At 47.9% G+C, this 13375-nt stretch overlaps 1 protein-coding gene across 4 annotated transcripts in view; it reads right to left on the reverse strand.

Annotated features, from left to right (window-relative positions):
• Positions 1–13375, reverse strand: part of MYO5B (myosin VB) — a 143753-nt gene that overhangs the window by 93764 nt on the left and 36614 nt on the right. For all 4 annotated transcript variants that reach the window (XM_031507268.3, XM_031507269.3, XM_085566994.1 and 1 more), the window contains exon 5: positions 664–820. In XM_031507268.3, coding sequence (XP_031363128.2) covers positions 664–820 — 157 coding nt within the window. The remainder of the gene's footprint in view (positions 1–663; positions 821–13375) is intronic.

Raw genomic sequence — 13375 nt, forward strand, 5'->3', positions numbered from 1 at the left:
CCTTGTCACCAGCCCAGAGCACCCAGTGCCATGTCCAAGCTTTCCTTGGACACTTCCAGGGATGGGCACTGCAACACCTCCCTGGGCAGCCCTTCCACTATCTGACCACCCTTTCCCTGAAGAAATTCCTGCTAATGTCCAGCCTAAACCTCCCATGGCACAGCTTAAGGCTGAGTCCTTTTGTCCCATTGCTGTTGTTGCCTAGGGGAAGAGGACAGTAATTGATAGCAACAGAAAACTAATAAAAATAAAAATGGATTTAAATATCTCAAACAGATTAAGCCCTTCCTTCTCTATTCCATGTTTGTAGAAGAAAAGAAGGAGATTAGAGGGCACCATGGAGTGACACAGGCAGAAGAAGATGATTAAACACTGACAGTGCCAGCTGCACTGCTTGGGCTCTCCACACTGGAGCCCCTTCGAAGCCCAGCTCCTGGACTTGTGCTGGGGATACTTAGGCTCAGCTTTAAGGCCATCAAATACAGGTGAAATTGGGGTGGTCTAAATGGAGGCTGTTGGTGCATCTCTGCATTTCGTTCCAGTTCCAGGACACTGCTACGCTGTAAATCAGACCTTTCTCTCAAGCCCCTGGGGGTTCTCACTGTCCTTGTGGCTTACAGAGAGGCAGAGTGACCAGGACAAAGGAAAGGGAGCAGCTTTTACCTCCATGATGGGGCTGGAGGCCAGGACTTTGGCTTCGATGTTGGTCTCGCTGGCAGAGCCCCCGACGGTGGCGAAGAAGCGCATGGCGTATTTGGCTGAGACCGTCTTGCCCGCCCCTGACTCCCCGCTCACGATGATGGACTGGTTCTTTTCATCCCTGGTGGGGAGCCAGAGCAGCAAAGTCAATATAAGATAAGCTTCTTGGGTTAATCCATTTTCTTGTCAGCTGCTTGCACCCTCTTCCCGTGTCGTTGGTCCCTCGCCCTGTGGCCACCTACATTACGGACACTGGATTTCTTCTGGAATAGGGAAGTAACAGTGAGTAATACACAACTGTGACACTTCCCAGAGAAAACATAAACAACTGGACATCTCCAGAACATCCCCACACACTGGACATCTCCAGAACATTCCCAGAGGCCTGCAGAGACAGCAGGAACTGAGCCCCTGCGTGAAGTACTGCTTCCTCCTTCATCCTGAGACTCTGGGAAGCCCATTTCTTACACAACACCCAAACTCTGCTGCTGGACATCTGTCTGGAGAACTATGAACAGGCACTGGCTGAGTATCAGCTCCTAATAATGTATATTTAATTTTCCCTCCCAGCTCCTTCACTCAAGCATTTGAGATTTTGCTCATTAACGCACAGCCAACTTGTGAAAATATCTTTTAAAACAAAGTTACTCAGAAAGATTCCTCTACACTCAAAATGCATTAAAAATACTGAAGTTGTAAAATAAAGCATCCTAAAATTTGAACATAGAAGAAGTCACTTGATTCTCTTTGCAATTATATGAGTATCAGTATTTTCACACAACTCCCAACATCTGGTTAAAATTTTGATAAAAACTCCCAACATCTGGTTAAAATTTTGATATCATGCTTTTGATACAAAGCATGTCTGACACCAGACTCTCACCAGCGACTCATCCCTAAATCCTGTGAGACTGTGAGGTCACTGATCTGAAGCGCAGAGGTACTTCACCAGGTCCCTCCAGGGCACAGGACTTTGCATGGAGAAGCTCAGCGCGACCATCTCATGCAGCTCTTGAGCCTTGCAGAGAGTACAGACTCTTCCAAATGCTTTTTCCACGTACAAAATTAATAATTCACACAAATGCTGTTGCACAAGTCACCATAAAACAGCCAGACCTTCCCAGCATGGTACCCACCAGATACACCCCAAAAATGAATCTGTTTAACATGCTTGAGCTGCAAGGCAAAGGAAGGGCCAAGGCCGTAAGAGGAGCTCATTTTCAGACCTACATCCCTCCAGGAAAAGGTTTGCTGGCTCCAGGGCCAAGCACCTCTGCTGCAGTGGGATTTGCTCCCCGGGGCATCATCAGCACACAGCAAACCCAGCAACTCTGCAATTTGGCTGCAGACTTTGGGAAGGGCAGAGTTTTCACTGCAGGATTTGCTATAAGTTCCCAAAATACCCGAGCTCTTGGGTAAGCTGTAAGGACATAATTGAGTGTGTTTTTAAGTAAGATCAACTTAAGCTTCCCAGACTCTGCCCTGGCTTCCATGAATCATGGCTGAAAGCAGGCACAGAAAATCCCATACACAAGCACAACAATAAATTTATACCTTGCAGTTCTCTTGACATCAGGAAACACCATCAAAACACATTTCAATTTAGGGTACTCAGTTCAAGTTTATACCAGATGAGGACAGAGGCTAAATGATTGCCATACCCCACTTTTGTACTTCCAGCAAAGACACACCATACCATTACTTCCCTCCACTGTCAGGCAGAAACATCTTAATTCCTTCTAGGCTTAGGGTTTGAGGAAAAAACATCAGCCAAGTCAATGTAACATTTTGGTGCAGCCATGACTTTGAGACGCTTTCAGCAGCAGCGGACTGACAAGATAATTTCCATCTCTCTCTACTTTTTAGACACCAATTCCCAAAGTGTATATCTTAATCCATCCCCTAGCCAGCTAATTCTCCTAGCTACCAACAAACAGGAAGGCCAGAGGAGCCTCTAAGCACCCCAGTAACATGTCAGAACTCAAAATGTCCCTCAGACATTTTTGGATGCTCTGGGTCCAGGTCAGAAGCATTTGAGACCCTGGCAGGCAGCTGGGAACAGCTGTGATTTTGGATTTGAACCATGGAATGATTTAACAACCTTGCAGGAAGAACAAGAAGTCACAAAAGTTTAGATGCTATAGTAGAAGTAGTCACAAAGTAGAGGGAAGAATTTTTGAGTGCTGTACAGGGGGGGTTCTGTTTTGTACATGTGGGTCAGAGATTTTAAGATGGAGGGATTTGGGCCTGCCCTGTCCTCCCTCTTTCTCCTTCCTTACCTCCATGTTCTTGGTGATGTTGGCACTCACAGATTGGTTTAGAGTAGAAAGGCACCATTTAATATAGGTAACAGGCATTAGGGGAAAACTATAAACATTTAACATGTAATGTATCATATAAAAGATAGAAAGGCACCATTTAATATAGGTAATAGGCATTGGGGAAAAATTATAAATATTTAACACATAATGTACCATATCAAAGACAGCAGCAGCCCTGGTGGGAGAGAAGAAGCAGTCGGGGTCAGAGAGGATGTCAGGGTGTGTGTGTGCCTCTGCCTGAGCTGTGAGCAAACCACAGCAGCCCCAGAAGAAAATCTTTTAGATAACTTGCAATAAGCTGCCTTGAGACCAAACAACAGAGACTGCTGAGCCTTTCTTTGGAAGCACGGGTTGGAGGAGAGACTTTTCCACCACACAGAGCCACCCCCAACCTAGAGGTGAGCTCCGGCAGCACCCAGGCAGCAGTGCAGAAACACGGGCTGTCCGTGGAGCACGCCCTCAGCCAGGAGCCAGCACCCAGAGCCCGTGTTCCCAGTGACTCACCCCGGGTGGGGACAGCCTGCTCTTGCTAACTCACGGCGTCGTGCCCTCAGCAGGTCTTGGCAAAGCCACCGAGGCTCTCCCACAGCCAGCTGGCAGGGGCTGCCCAGGCACAGGGCTGCCAACGTGCTGGTCTCACACCTTTGGACTCCCACAGGTGTGCAACAAACCTCTCCTGGCAGCACGAGCCACCAGGCATGGGCAGCCAGCAGAGGAAAAGCAGTGCCAGATCCACAGAGGGGAAGGGAAACTCAGCCCCAGCCCCAGAAGGGAGCTGGGGGAACCCACAGCAGCAGTTCCTGCTGATGGCTGTCCCGGTTTACGTCTGACTGAGCTCTGGTTGAAGCTTCCCCCCTGGTTTGATCACCTTTGGTCAGGCGGGTAATCAGTCTCTCCTTCCAGGGAACAAGTGAAAGGAGTAGAGGAAATGGCCTCAAGCTGTGCCAGGGAAGGCTTAGATTAGATATCTGGAAAAATTTCTTCATGGAGGGGACTGCCAAGCCCCAGCGCAGGTTGCTGGGAAGTGATGGAGTCCCCATGCCTGGAAGTGCTCAAACAAAGTGTGGGTGTGGCACTTGAGGACGTGAGCGTGTTCACTTGAGGTGAACATGCTGGTGGTGCTGGCTGACAGCTGAACCTGATCTTAGAGGCCTTTTCCAACCTTAATGCATCCATGGTTTCAGTGACTTGTGGACTGCTGAGCTCCATCAGTGAAATCCCACCCTGGCCATCAGCAGGACCCAACAGACAAAATTCCTGCCAGCTGCCAAGGAAGGGGCAGACAGAGGCTTTGGTATGGGCTGCAAGGGTGGATGAACAGGCTGTCCTTGGTTAGAGGTGAGGGAGAAGCAGAAGGGACAGGTGACAACTAAAGTACCTCCAAATGTAGAGCTGGCATGGCTTGCAAAGCGGCATGGCTCACACTTGCCTCAAAGTTACTTCAGAATTATTGTTTCCCACCCGGCTCTGCATGACAGGTATGGCCCAAGTGGCACATTTCAGATAACATTTCTCTGCCACTTTTCTCTTAAAGCTGTAAGACAAAAGCCCCACCAGTCTGGGAGTGACTCTTCGGCTAAATGAGGCCAAAATCTCAAAAGATGATTACCTGGCATCCAGACAGCACTGCTGCAAGGTAGTATTTGGTAAGCCCTTTTTTTTCTCTTTAAGATTCCCAATTATGAGTTCTTGCCATCAATTATAACCTCATTCATAATATCTCTATTACCAGCTCTTGGGATGGGCCAGGCTGGGGAAGGCAGAGACCAACCCACCTGAGAGCCCAGCTAAGGACCAACCCAAATCCACATTTCCCCTGGGCTTCAGATCCCATCACAAAAGTGGCTTTAAGTGGTATTCTGAGTGCTTTATGCCTCCCTCTGGCTTGCCTCCTTTTAAAAAGACACTGAGCCTAGTGACAGAACTATGGCCAGCACAACTTACTGCTGCTGCAGCCACTCTGCCAGGTCCCATTTTTACACAGTTTCTCAAGAATTTGCCCTAATGGTTGATGTGCTGCAGTATGAAATGGGCCAGGTGAGATCTCCATGGCACAAGAAACTTTTGGAGTATATCAATAAGATAAAATGAAAAGAAAGCTGCCCTTAGCAGGTCACTCCACCTCCTGCATTTGCAGTAATGTGTCTCTTCTGAGGTTTTTTGGTGGATAGTGCATGTTCAGACATTTATTTTCCAACTCCAGGAATAAAAGCTTTCCAGAATAAAGGCTGCAGAGCCTTTCCAGTGTACAAGTTAACCAACTGCTGGTGCCAGCAGGGGAAGATCGACGAACCCTGCAGAGCAGCTGGCAGCACAGGATGCTCAGGCAGCAGAAATGGTTAAAGCCAGGCAGGAGGTGTTTGTGTTTAGTGTGTTATAAAAGACACTGAAATGTTTGGCCACTGTGCAGGCACAGTGTGCTACATGGCTGCTTAAAATGCATTTCATTTTGGCAGTGCCAGCACAGGAGAAAACTATTATTGAAAAAACCTGGATAAAATTAAGTGTTTATGGGTGAATACTGCTGCTGCTGCAGCATGGCAGTGCTGCTCCATCTCATCCTGGGGCTGGGTGGGCTCCTGTGCACTTCAGGGCTGCCACCACAGCTTTTTATGCTGCCACAAAGTGCATCAGGGCTCCTCTCCATGTGTCTCACAACTCACATGATGCTCAGGCTGGAAAACCACACCACGATCTGGGCTACAGCCCCCAGCCATCAGAGAGGCAAATAAAACCACAAAGGAGCAGAAGTCTAACCAGAACAAGATCCAGAGTGGTTTCTTCAATGCAAGAGGTACTAGTAGCTCCAGAGGTGCTTTGGAGGTGGGCAACACATCTTTCTGCAGGTATTTGCCATCTTAAGAGCAATTCCCCTCAAGAGCACACACAATAAGAGAGGGGTGAGGTCTCCAGCCAGCAAAACTAAGCTGGGGGTCACTGGTTTTACAATACATGAAAAATAGCATGGACTAATAAAAATGCTAGGGTTGAGAAGGACCTTTAAAGGCCATCTAGTAAAGGCCATGAACACCTTCCACTACCCCAGGTTGCTCCACACCCCATCCAACTCAGCCTTGGACATTCCCAAAGATGAGGGAACCACAGCTGCTCTGGGCAACCTGTAGAAATTCCTTCTTTATATCTACTCTAGAAGTCTAATGGATACCATTTTTGAAAGGCAACATCTAAAGGTGCTGCCCAAGGCAAACAAAAGTCAGTTGGCTATGAGGAGAAAGGGCACTTCAGATTCCTTTGCTGATTAGCACTGGCAGCTAATTACCAGCCTTTACACCCAGGGAACATATTTCCCTGCCTGTTAAAGCAGTCAGTCCTGCAGGAACACAGAGACCACTGCTGCCCTCAGAGGAGCCCCCAACCAGCCTGGGAAAGGTGTGGAGAAGAATCCACACCCCAAGCTGCCCAGCTGGACACGGAGCAATATGCATCAGAGCAGAAGTGTGGCACTGCTCAGTGTTTCCATGTGCAGATCCCACCACTTTACCTAATCAATCCAGGGCAGAACACCCCTGGAAAAATCTTCACTTCAGAAAAGGGGATGGTCAAGCCACTGCAATTAAAAGGGGTTTGAATACAGGGATGGTTCTCACCACTGCTCTGCCAGAGACAGAGGAGACGGGGGACACCTCAGTCCAGATTTTACACCCTCAGCCTTCAGCAACACTGCTTGAAAACAGTATTTGAACACAAATATGCCCAAAATGTTATTTGGACATATATATATATATATATATATATATATATATATATATATATATCACCAGTTGGAATTTTTCCAAAGTCATCTTTCTTTAAAGCAACAATCTAAACCCATGAGAAGGGACCTGGAATATCTAGGATTTGTTTTCATAGTCATCCCTTCAGAAAACCACCACTGGCACAAGGAGCTTAACTGCACAACTTCACCCTGGTCTCTGCAGCAGGAGCAAAACCAGTTGCACTGAAAACACAGCTTTTCCAAGAGGGAAAAGGATCTGGAATAAATGAAGGCAGAGCCAGACCCTGTGAACAATTGTCAGGGGTCACTCCAGCTTTAATCCCAGATCTGACACTAATTCTCTTTGTCATGGAATGAGTCAATAAGTCTCTCCACCATGGAAATCATATTTAACCTACTTCTTTCAGGTTGCTTGGAGGATTAGTGTTCATAAAGCAATCTGAAGATTAAAAAGCCTTTAAGTACTGCAGTTTGAATTAAGCCTGACCACAATGACAACACCCACAAAAGCCCCAATGCATTTCTCCATTGTCAGTGCTGCCAAGGCTAAGAATGAGCACAGCTACAGCATTGTGTTGCTAGAAATATAAAAAACGCAATAACTTAATTACCACTGGATTGCATCCCTCGAGTATTAATGACAATGAGGAAAACTCAGACTCTGTTTTCAAATGAACAGAAGTTGCACTCTGGAGGTGAGAATCAGAGTGCTGCAGCATCGTAACACAGAGAAAAGCCTTCTCTGAAATGGTCTCTGAAGCCAGGAGTTGTTCCCATTTCTGTGGGATAACCAGAATTTGGAGCAGCATCACTGTTAAGCGTGGCAGCAGCTTCTTTTATTTGTTGGATCTAATCTGGGTTTTTAGAATCCCTAGAATTTTTACTCAAGGCAAACCGAAAACCACAACTTAGAGGCAGTTACACTTTTCCCTCAGAGAAACCCAAGAAGATATTTTTCTCCCAGATGAACAAGAATGTTTAAGGACTTGTTTTCTGTTTGCATTTTCAAATATCAGCTGCAAATGCACTTTTTGTGGTGCAGCTGCTGAAGCCAGGAGCACTACAAGGACAGATTTTCACAAGCTATACATTTGGGTCATTTTTTACTCTGTATTGTTCATAAACTGTATGGATTACACTATACAACCTTTTTTTGGTCCTTCTTTTTTTTTTCACAGAAAACTATATTTAACATAGATAATTTTATTTTTGTAGGGATAACTAACTTCTGATATATATCAGTGTATCATATGTATTCTGATACACATCAGTACCACATACCAGTGGTGGGGGAAAATAACACTGTTTTCACCAGCAATCTACACCCATATCAGAGCTTCAAAATACATTCTGGTCACAAAGAAAGAGTTGGATTACAAAGAGGTGGAATTGAGTTGAACCTAATTATCCTGATGGGTCCCTTCCAGCTCAGCAAGTTCTGTGCTTCTGAGATGAACTGGGGGTGATGCTTTCCCTGGAATTCACTCTGCGCAGCTTTAGAGCCCATCTGCTCCCCACTGGGTTTCAGCAAGGAGCCAGAGAGAAAATGCAGCTTTTTATGTCTCAGTTGCTGGGAAAAAGTAAAAGCAGCAGCGTGGCCCAGAATGGTCAAGGATGAGCACGCTCATGGAGACCAGGCAAGGTGCAGCGTGAACCTTCTCCAGAGGGGCAGGATTGCTCCTTCTGTTTAACACTCATCAACCCCTCGCTCCCAACACTGAGACCAAACCCCACGGAGCAAATCACGGCATCTCTGCAGAGGTCAGAGTGCTTTCATGAGGGGTTCCAGCGCTCCAGGTGTTTTCCCCACGAGAGCACTGGGATTCCCACACGCCCCAGCCTGTTAATGCCCCGTCTGCTTCACACAGCCAGCTGGAAATGCCCATCCAACAGCACAGAAAACTCTCACAGCTCCGAGTTTCTGCAAAATGCTGAGCTGTCTCCAGTCTGGATGACCTTCTTGCAGGACTGATGCTTTGCACACCCCGTCGGGGAGGAACACGAGCTCCTCGGCCTCACGGAAACGAGGTCAGCAATTCCTTTGTGTGCTGTTCCCAAGGAGAGCAAAACACGCACCCGGCCAGCTTCCTCAGCTCTCTGGCACCCTGATGCTCTTTTCTGTGCTGGGATCACGCCACAGAGCATCCCTGGCTGCAGCCCAGGCCACCTGCAAGCTGCTGGAGCGCTGCAGAGGGAGGAGGCTTGGGGCTGTGTCCTCCCAAAAAGCACCACACACAGGAAGGAGCCCTGGGATGCTGTGCCAGCAGATAGCTTTGGAGCACCAGGAGAACAAGTCAGCTGCTCTTCTGTGGATATTCTCAGTTCAGTCAGAGAGAAAAAGAGAAAGATTTCTGCCAGGCTAAGCCTGGGAAAAGTCCGAGAGGAATGTAAACAATCTATTATCTTGCTTTCCATTCATATTGTTTATAGAAATGTTCTGCCACACTGTCCTAAGTCCAGTGTACCCATCAGGTGAAATGTTTTTACTCTAAGACCAATGGAATTAATGTTCATTATGTTCTCTATAAAACAGAGAGGTGTTTTTGAATAAACATTCATTTGCCTTCTGAAATTGTACGAGTCATTTCGTCCATCCCTGGCTCAACAGCATCACTCTTCCTTCCACCCCATGCCAGACCCAGAAAGAAGGTCCTTCTGACTGACCACCGTCCTAAGCTACTGCTGCTTGGAAAACTCCCACACTGCCATCTGACTAATTAATCAATTGATGAGCACAAGGAAAACCCCTGGAAGGGATTTTCAAAAACCACGCTCTGGGTTCCCCATCCCGAGACCTCCAGAAGTTCACTGAGGATGTGGGTTGGCCAGCAGTGACTGGGAGGTGGGCAAGGCCAATCACAAGTCTTTGGGCTCTGAAGATGTAATTATGCTCATAAATGCTGTTTTGAATGTTTAATGATACTTGGTGTTACAGCTGTTTTCCCCCAGAGCTCCAGCAGTTCTCCTGCATCACAGCAGTAGTTACATGTTTGATGTAGGATATTATCCCTCCTTTCTGGTCAGTGATATTTCTCTCTCTCTCTCTCTCTCACACACACACACACACACACTCATTACTTTCAGTAAGGCACTGGCCTTTCTCTACATTAAGTTTTCCCATGCCCGTTCTGTCCCATTAATGAGTATTTATGATTTTTCTATAGGGTATGTTTCATTTATTATTAAATTTGCTAGTAAGTAGCACAGTCTTTATTCTAAATTTCCAAAAAGGAAAAAAAAAATTACATTTACAAAAAGTTAATTAGTTGGCTACCTCTCAGAGCATCTCTGCCACAGCAAGTAAGACCAGAGAGTCTCTCTCCAGTTCTTGGGAAACATTTCCTGGAGTGTCTCCCAGTTTTTTTTTTTTTTTTTTTTACATATCTCCTTGGGAGAAGAAAAACAATCCCTGAGGTCTTACACCAGCATGTTATCATGGGATAACTCCTGCAAAATCTCCTCCCCTCATTCACATCCCACTTTTAAGTCTAAAGATAAGAGAACTCCCTCAGCTTGCAGCTTCCTAAATCCAAGGCTCTTGAGTTATTTTTCACCTGGTCCCATTTTTAGACCAGAGCTTTACTTTTGGGACAGTCTCTGCTGCACAGCCCTGGTGATCTGCAGCACAGCTCAGCCCCAAAACACCCTGCAAGCCCCCACCCAGCCTCATTCCCCTGGAGACAAACAAAACCTTTCCCTGCCTTCAATATAACACAAGATTCAGCCTTATTTACTGTGCCAGTCTGATTCCCCTTGCATCTCTGTCGGGGGTTAATCTCTCTTTTAACTCCTGTCTGCTCTCTTTTTGTATGGCTTTAAGTCGTCCTGTAAAAGCTGGAAATCAGAAGTGCTATGAAAAGACATCCCCCGCCGTGCCCATACCCCTCCCTGAGTCTATTTGCTGGTGTGCAGGGTTGTCGCTGCAATTTCTGCTCTTTTCCAGCTCCAGCATTGCGCCCCAGAGCAGAAAAGAGAGCTGTGGTCACCTCGGACAGCCCCAGTGGCACCTGCCTCTCTGCAGGACACAGACATTTCCCCTCTGGCTGCAGGCAGCAGCGATTTGGACAGTGCAGTGCAAAGCCTCGGAGCACTAACTTCCAATAAAAATGGAAAGCCACTGCTACATCGAGTTACCTGCCTGCATTCCATGTGTTTGAGCACTTGGTGACAGAAGCAAGGTGTGGGCAGTGGGGCTGAAGGCAGGAGACACCCTATTTCCATACAATTTACAATTCAGGAATTGCACAACAGATGCTGAGCCCGGCTGGAACTGCAGACACCAAGCAGGGGTTATCTGGTACCCACTGAGCCGCTGTTCAGACAAGATATGCTGAAGCTGAACTCATCCATCAAATCACTCCTGCATTTCTTATTTGATTTCTTCTGCAAGAACTATCAACAACACTGTGAGAAGATCTTCAAGCGGGGAAGGAGGAAGCTCCAGTCAAGGCAACAGGTCACCAGGACAATTGCCTTCCCACTGACATTGCAAGGGTCAGGTAAGGCCTGCAGAACCCTTCTGTGCTCCTGGCAGAACATCACACTCATCTGTAATTTGGATTTAGCAGCTTCATGTGAATGAGACCCAAGATATGTTTGCCTGGCCTCATGGAACAGCTTTGCAGGGATGCACCTGTGAAAGCATCAGCCAGATGGAGGCAAAACACCCCCAGCACTTGACCCAGTCCTTGCACTTCTCAGGAGGCTTTCACGAGTCCTTTACTGCCTGAGATCTCTGCCACGGTGAGAGATGGACACTGGGCTGGTTTTGTGTCCGTCACCTGGCGTGGGCTGCTGCCATGTCACAGCATTCAGGGCCCACACAATGGAGACCCAGAGCTGCCATGTGGAAAACACACAGAGCTGACGGACCCTTCAGTGTTTGATTTATGGTTTGAGCAAAGATCACCTCTGCTGCCTGCTCCCTGCTCTTGAGACATGTTTGGCAGCCTTTGGAGGGCCCATTCTTCTGCTCCACTGACCACAGCACATGCCTCTCTCACCTAGTGCTGTTCAATTCTGTATTTTATTATGTATTATGCGTGGGTTTTAATCAAATAAATAAATAAATAGATGGAGAAAATAGCAAAAAAAAAAAAAAAAAAAACAAACAAAAAACCAGAAAACAGGAACAAAACCCAAACGAAACAAAAACCACCAAGAAATAGAGCCTCACCAAACCCAAAAGAATTAAGAAAGCTTACTTGGACTAGCAGCTCCTAGCTTGTGCCCAGAACGAACCCAGCTGATACAAAAGGAAGAGACAAGGGCCAAAGACAGAAAAGTCACACAAATAGATCCACTGTAGTGATTCTCCTAATAGACTCAGCCCAGCATTATGAAAACATGATGACCACACAGACAAGTCAAGCTGTCAAGAATTAAAATGGAGCTGCAGACAAGATGGGGAATATTTAACTAAAAATACAGCTAAAGCACCCAAAGGCTGAGAGTGAGGAAGCTGGTGTTGCACTGTCACCATCCAAACTTCCTCCATGGAGCTGGCAACAACTAGTGGGTCACACTCAGGGGTCAGAGCATGAATTATGGACTCTGTAAGGTTGGAAAAGCCCTCCCAAGACTATCAAGTCCCAGCTGTGCCCGATCCCCACTGTGCCACCAGCCCAGAGCACCCAGTGCCATGTCCAGTCCTTCCTTGGGCACTCCAGGGATGGGCACTCCAACCTTCCCTGGGCAGTTCCAGTTCCTGAGCCCCTTTCCATGGGGAAATTCCTGCTGGTTCCACCCTGAGCCTTCCCCGGCCCAGCCTGAGGCCGTTCCCTCTCCTCCTGTCCCTGTTCCCTGGGAACAGATCACAAATCCCCCCCGGCTGTCCCCTCCTGTCAGGAGCTGTGAGAGCCACAAGGTCCCCTGAGCCTCCTTTGCTCCAGGCTCAGCCCCTTCCCAGCTCCCTCAGGAACTCTCCATTCCCTTCCCAGCTCCCTCAGGAACTCTCCATTCCCTTCCCAGCTCCTCAGGAACTCTCCATTCCCTTCCCAGCTCCCTCAGGAACTCTCCATTCCCTTCCCAGCTCCTCAGAACTCTCCATTCCCTTCCCAGCTCCTCAGGAACTCTCCATTCCCTTCCCAGCTCCCTCCGGAACTCTCCAGCCCCTTCCCAGCTCCTCAGGAACTCTCCAGCCCCTTCCCAGCTCCTCAGGAACTCTCCAGCCCCTTCCCAGCTCCCTCAGGAACTCTCCATTCCCTTCCCAGCTCCTCAGGAACTCTCCATTCCCTTCCCAGCTCCCTCAGGAACTCTCCATTCCCTTCCCAGCTCCCTCAGGAACTCTCCATTCCCTTCCCAGCTCCCTCAGGAACTCTCCATTCCCTTCCCAGCTCCTCAGGAACTCTCCATTCCCTTCCCAGCTCCCTCAGGAACTCTCCATTCCCTTCCCAGCTCCTCAGGAACTCTCCAGCCCCTTCCCAGCTCCCTCAGCCTCTCCTGTGGCTCCAGCCCCTTCCCCACTCTATTTCCTGCCCTGGACATGCTCCAGCCCCTCCATGTCCTTGTCATGAAGGGCTCAGAGCTGTCCCCAGCTCGGCCTCGGCGGTGCTGGCACAGAGCAGTGTGAAACGTGTGCTGCTCAGGTCAGGTTGACTGCAGTAGAAATGCAGGTTTT

This window comes from Lonchura striata, chromosome Z, assembly GCF_050655825.1.
Source record: "Lonchura striata isolate lonStrDom1 chromosome Z, ASM5065582v1, whole genome shotgun sequence".
Lineage (NCBI taxonomy): Eukaryota > Metazoa > Chordata > Aves > Passeriformes > Estrildidae > Lonchura > Lonchura striata.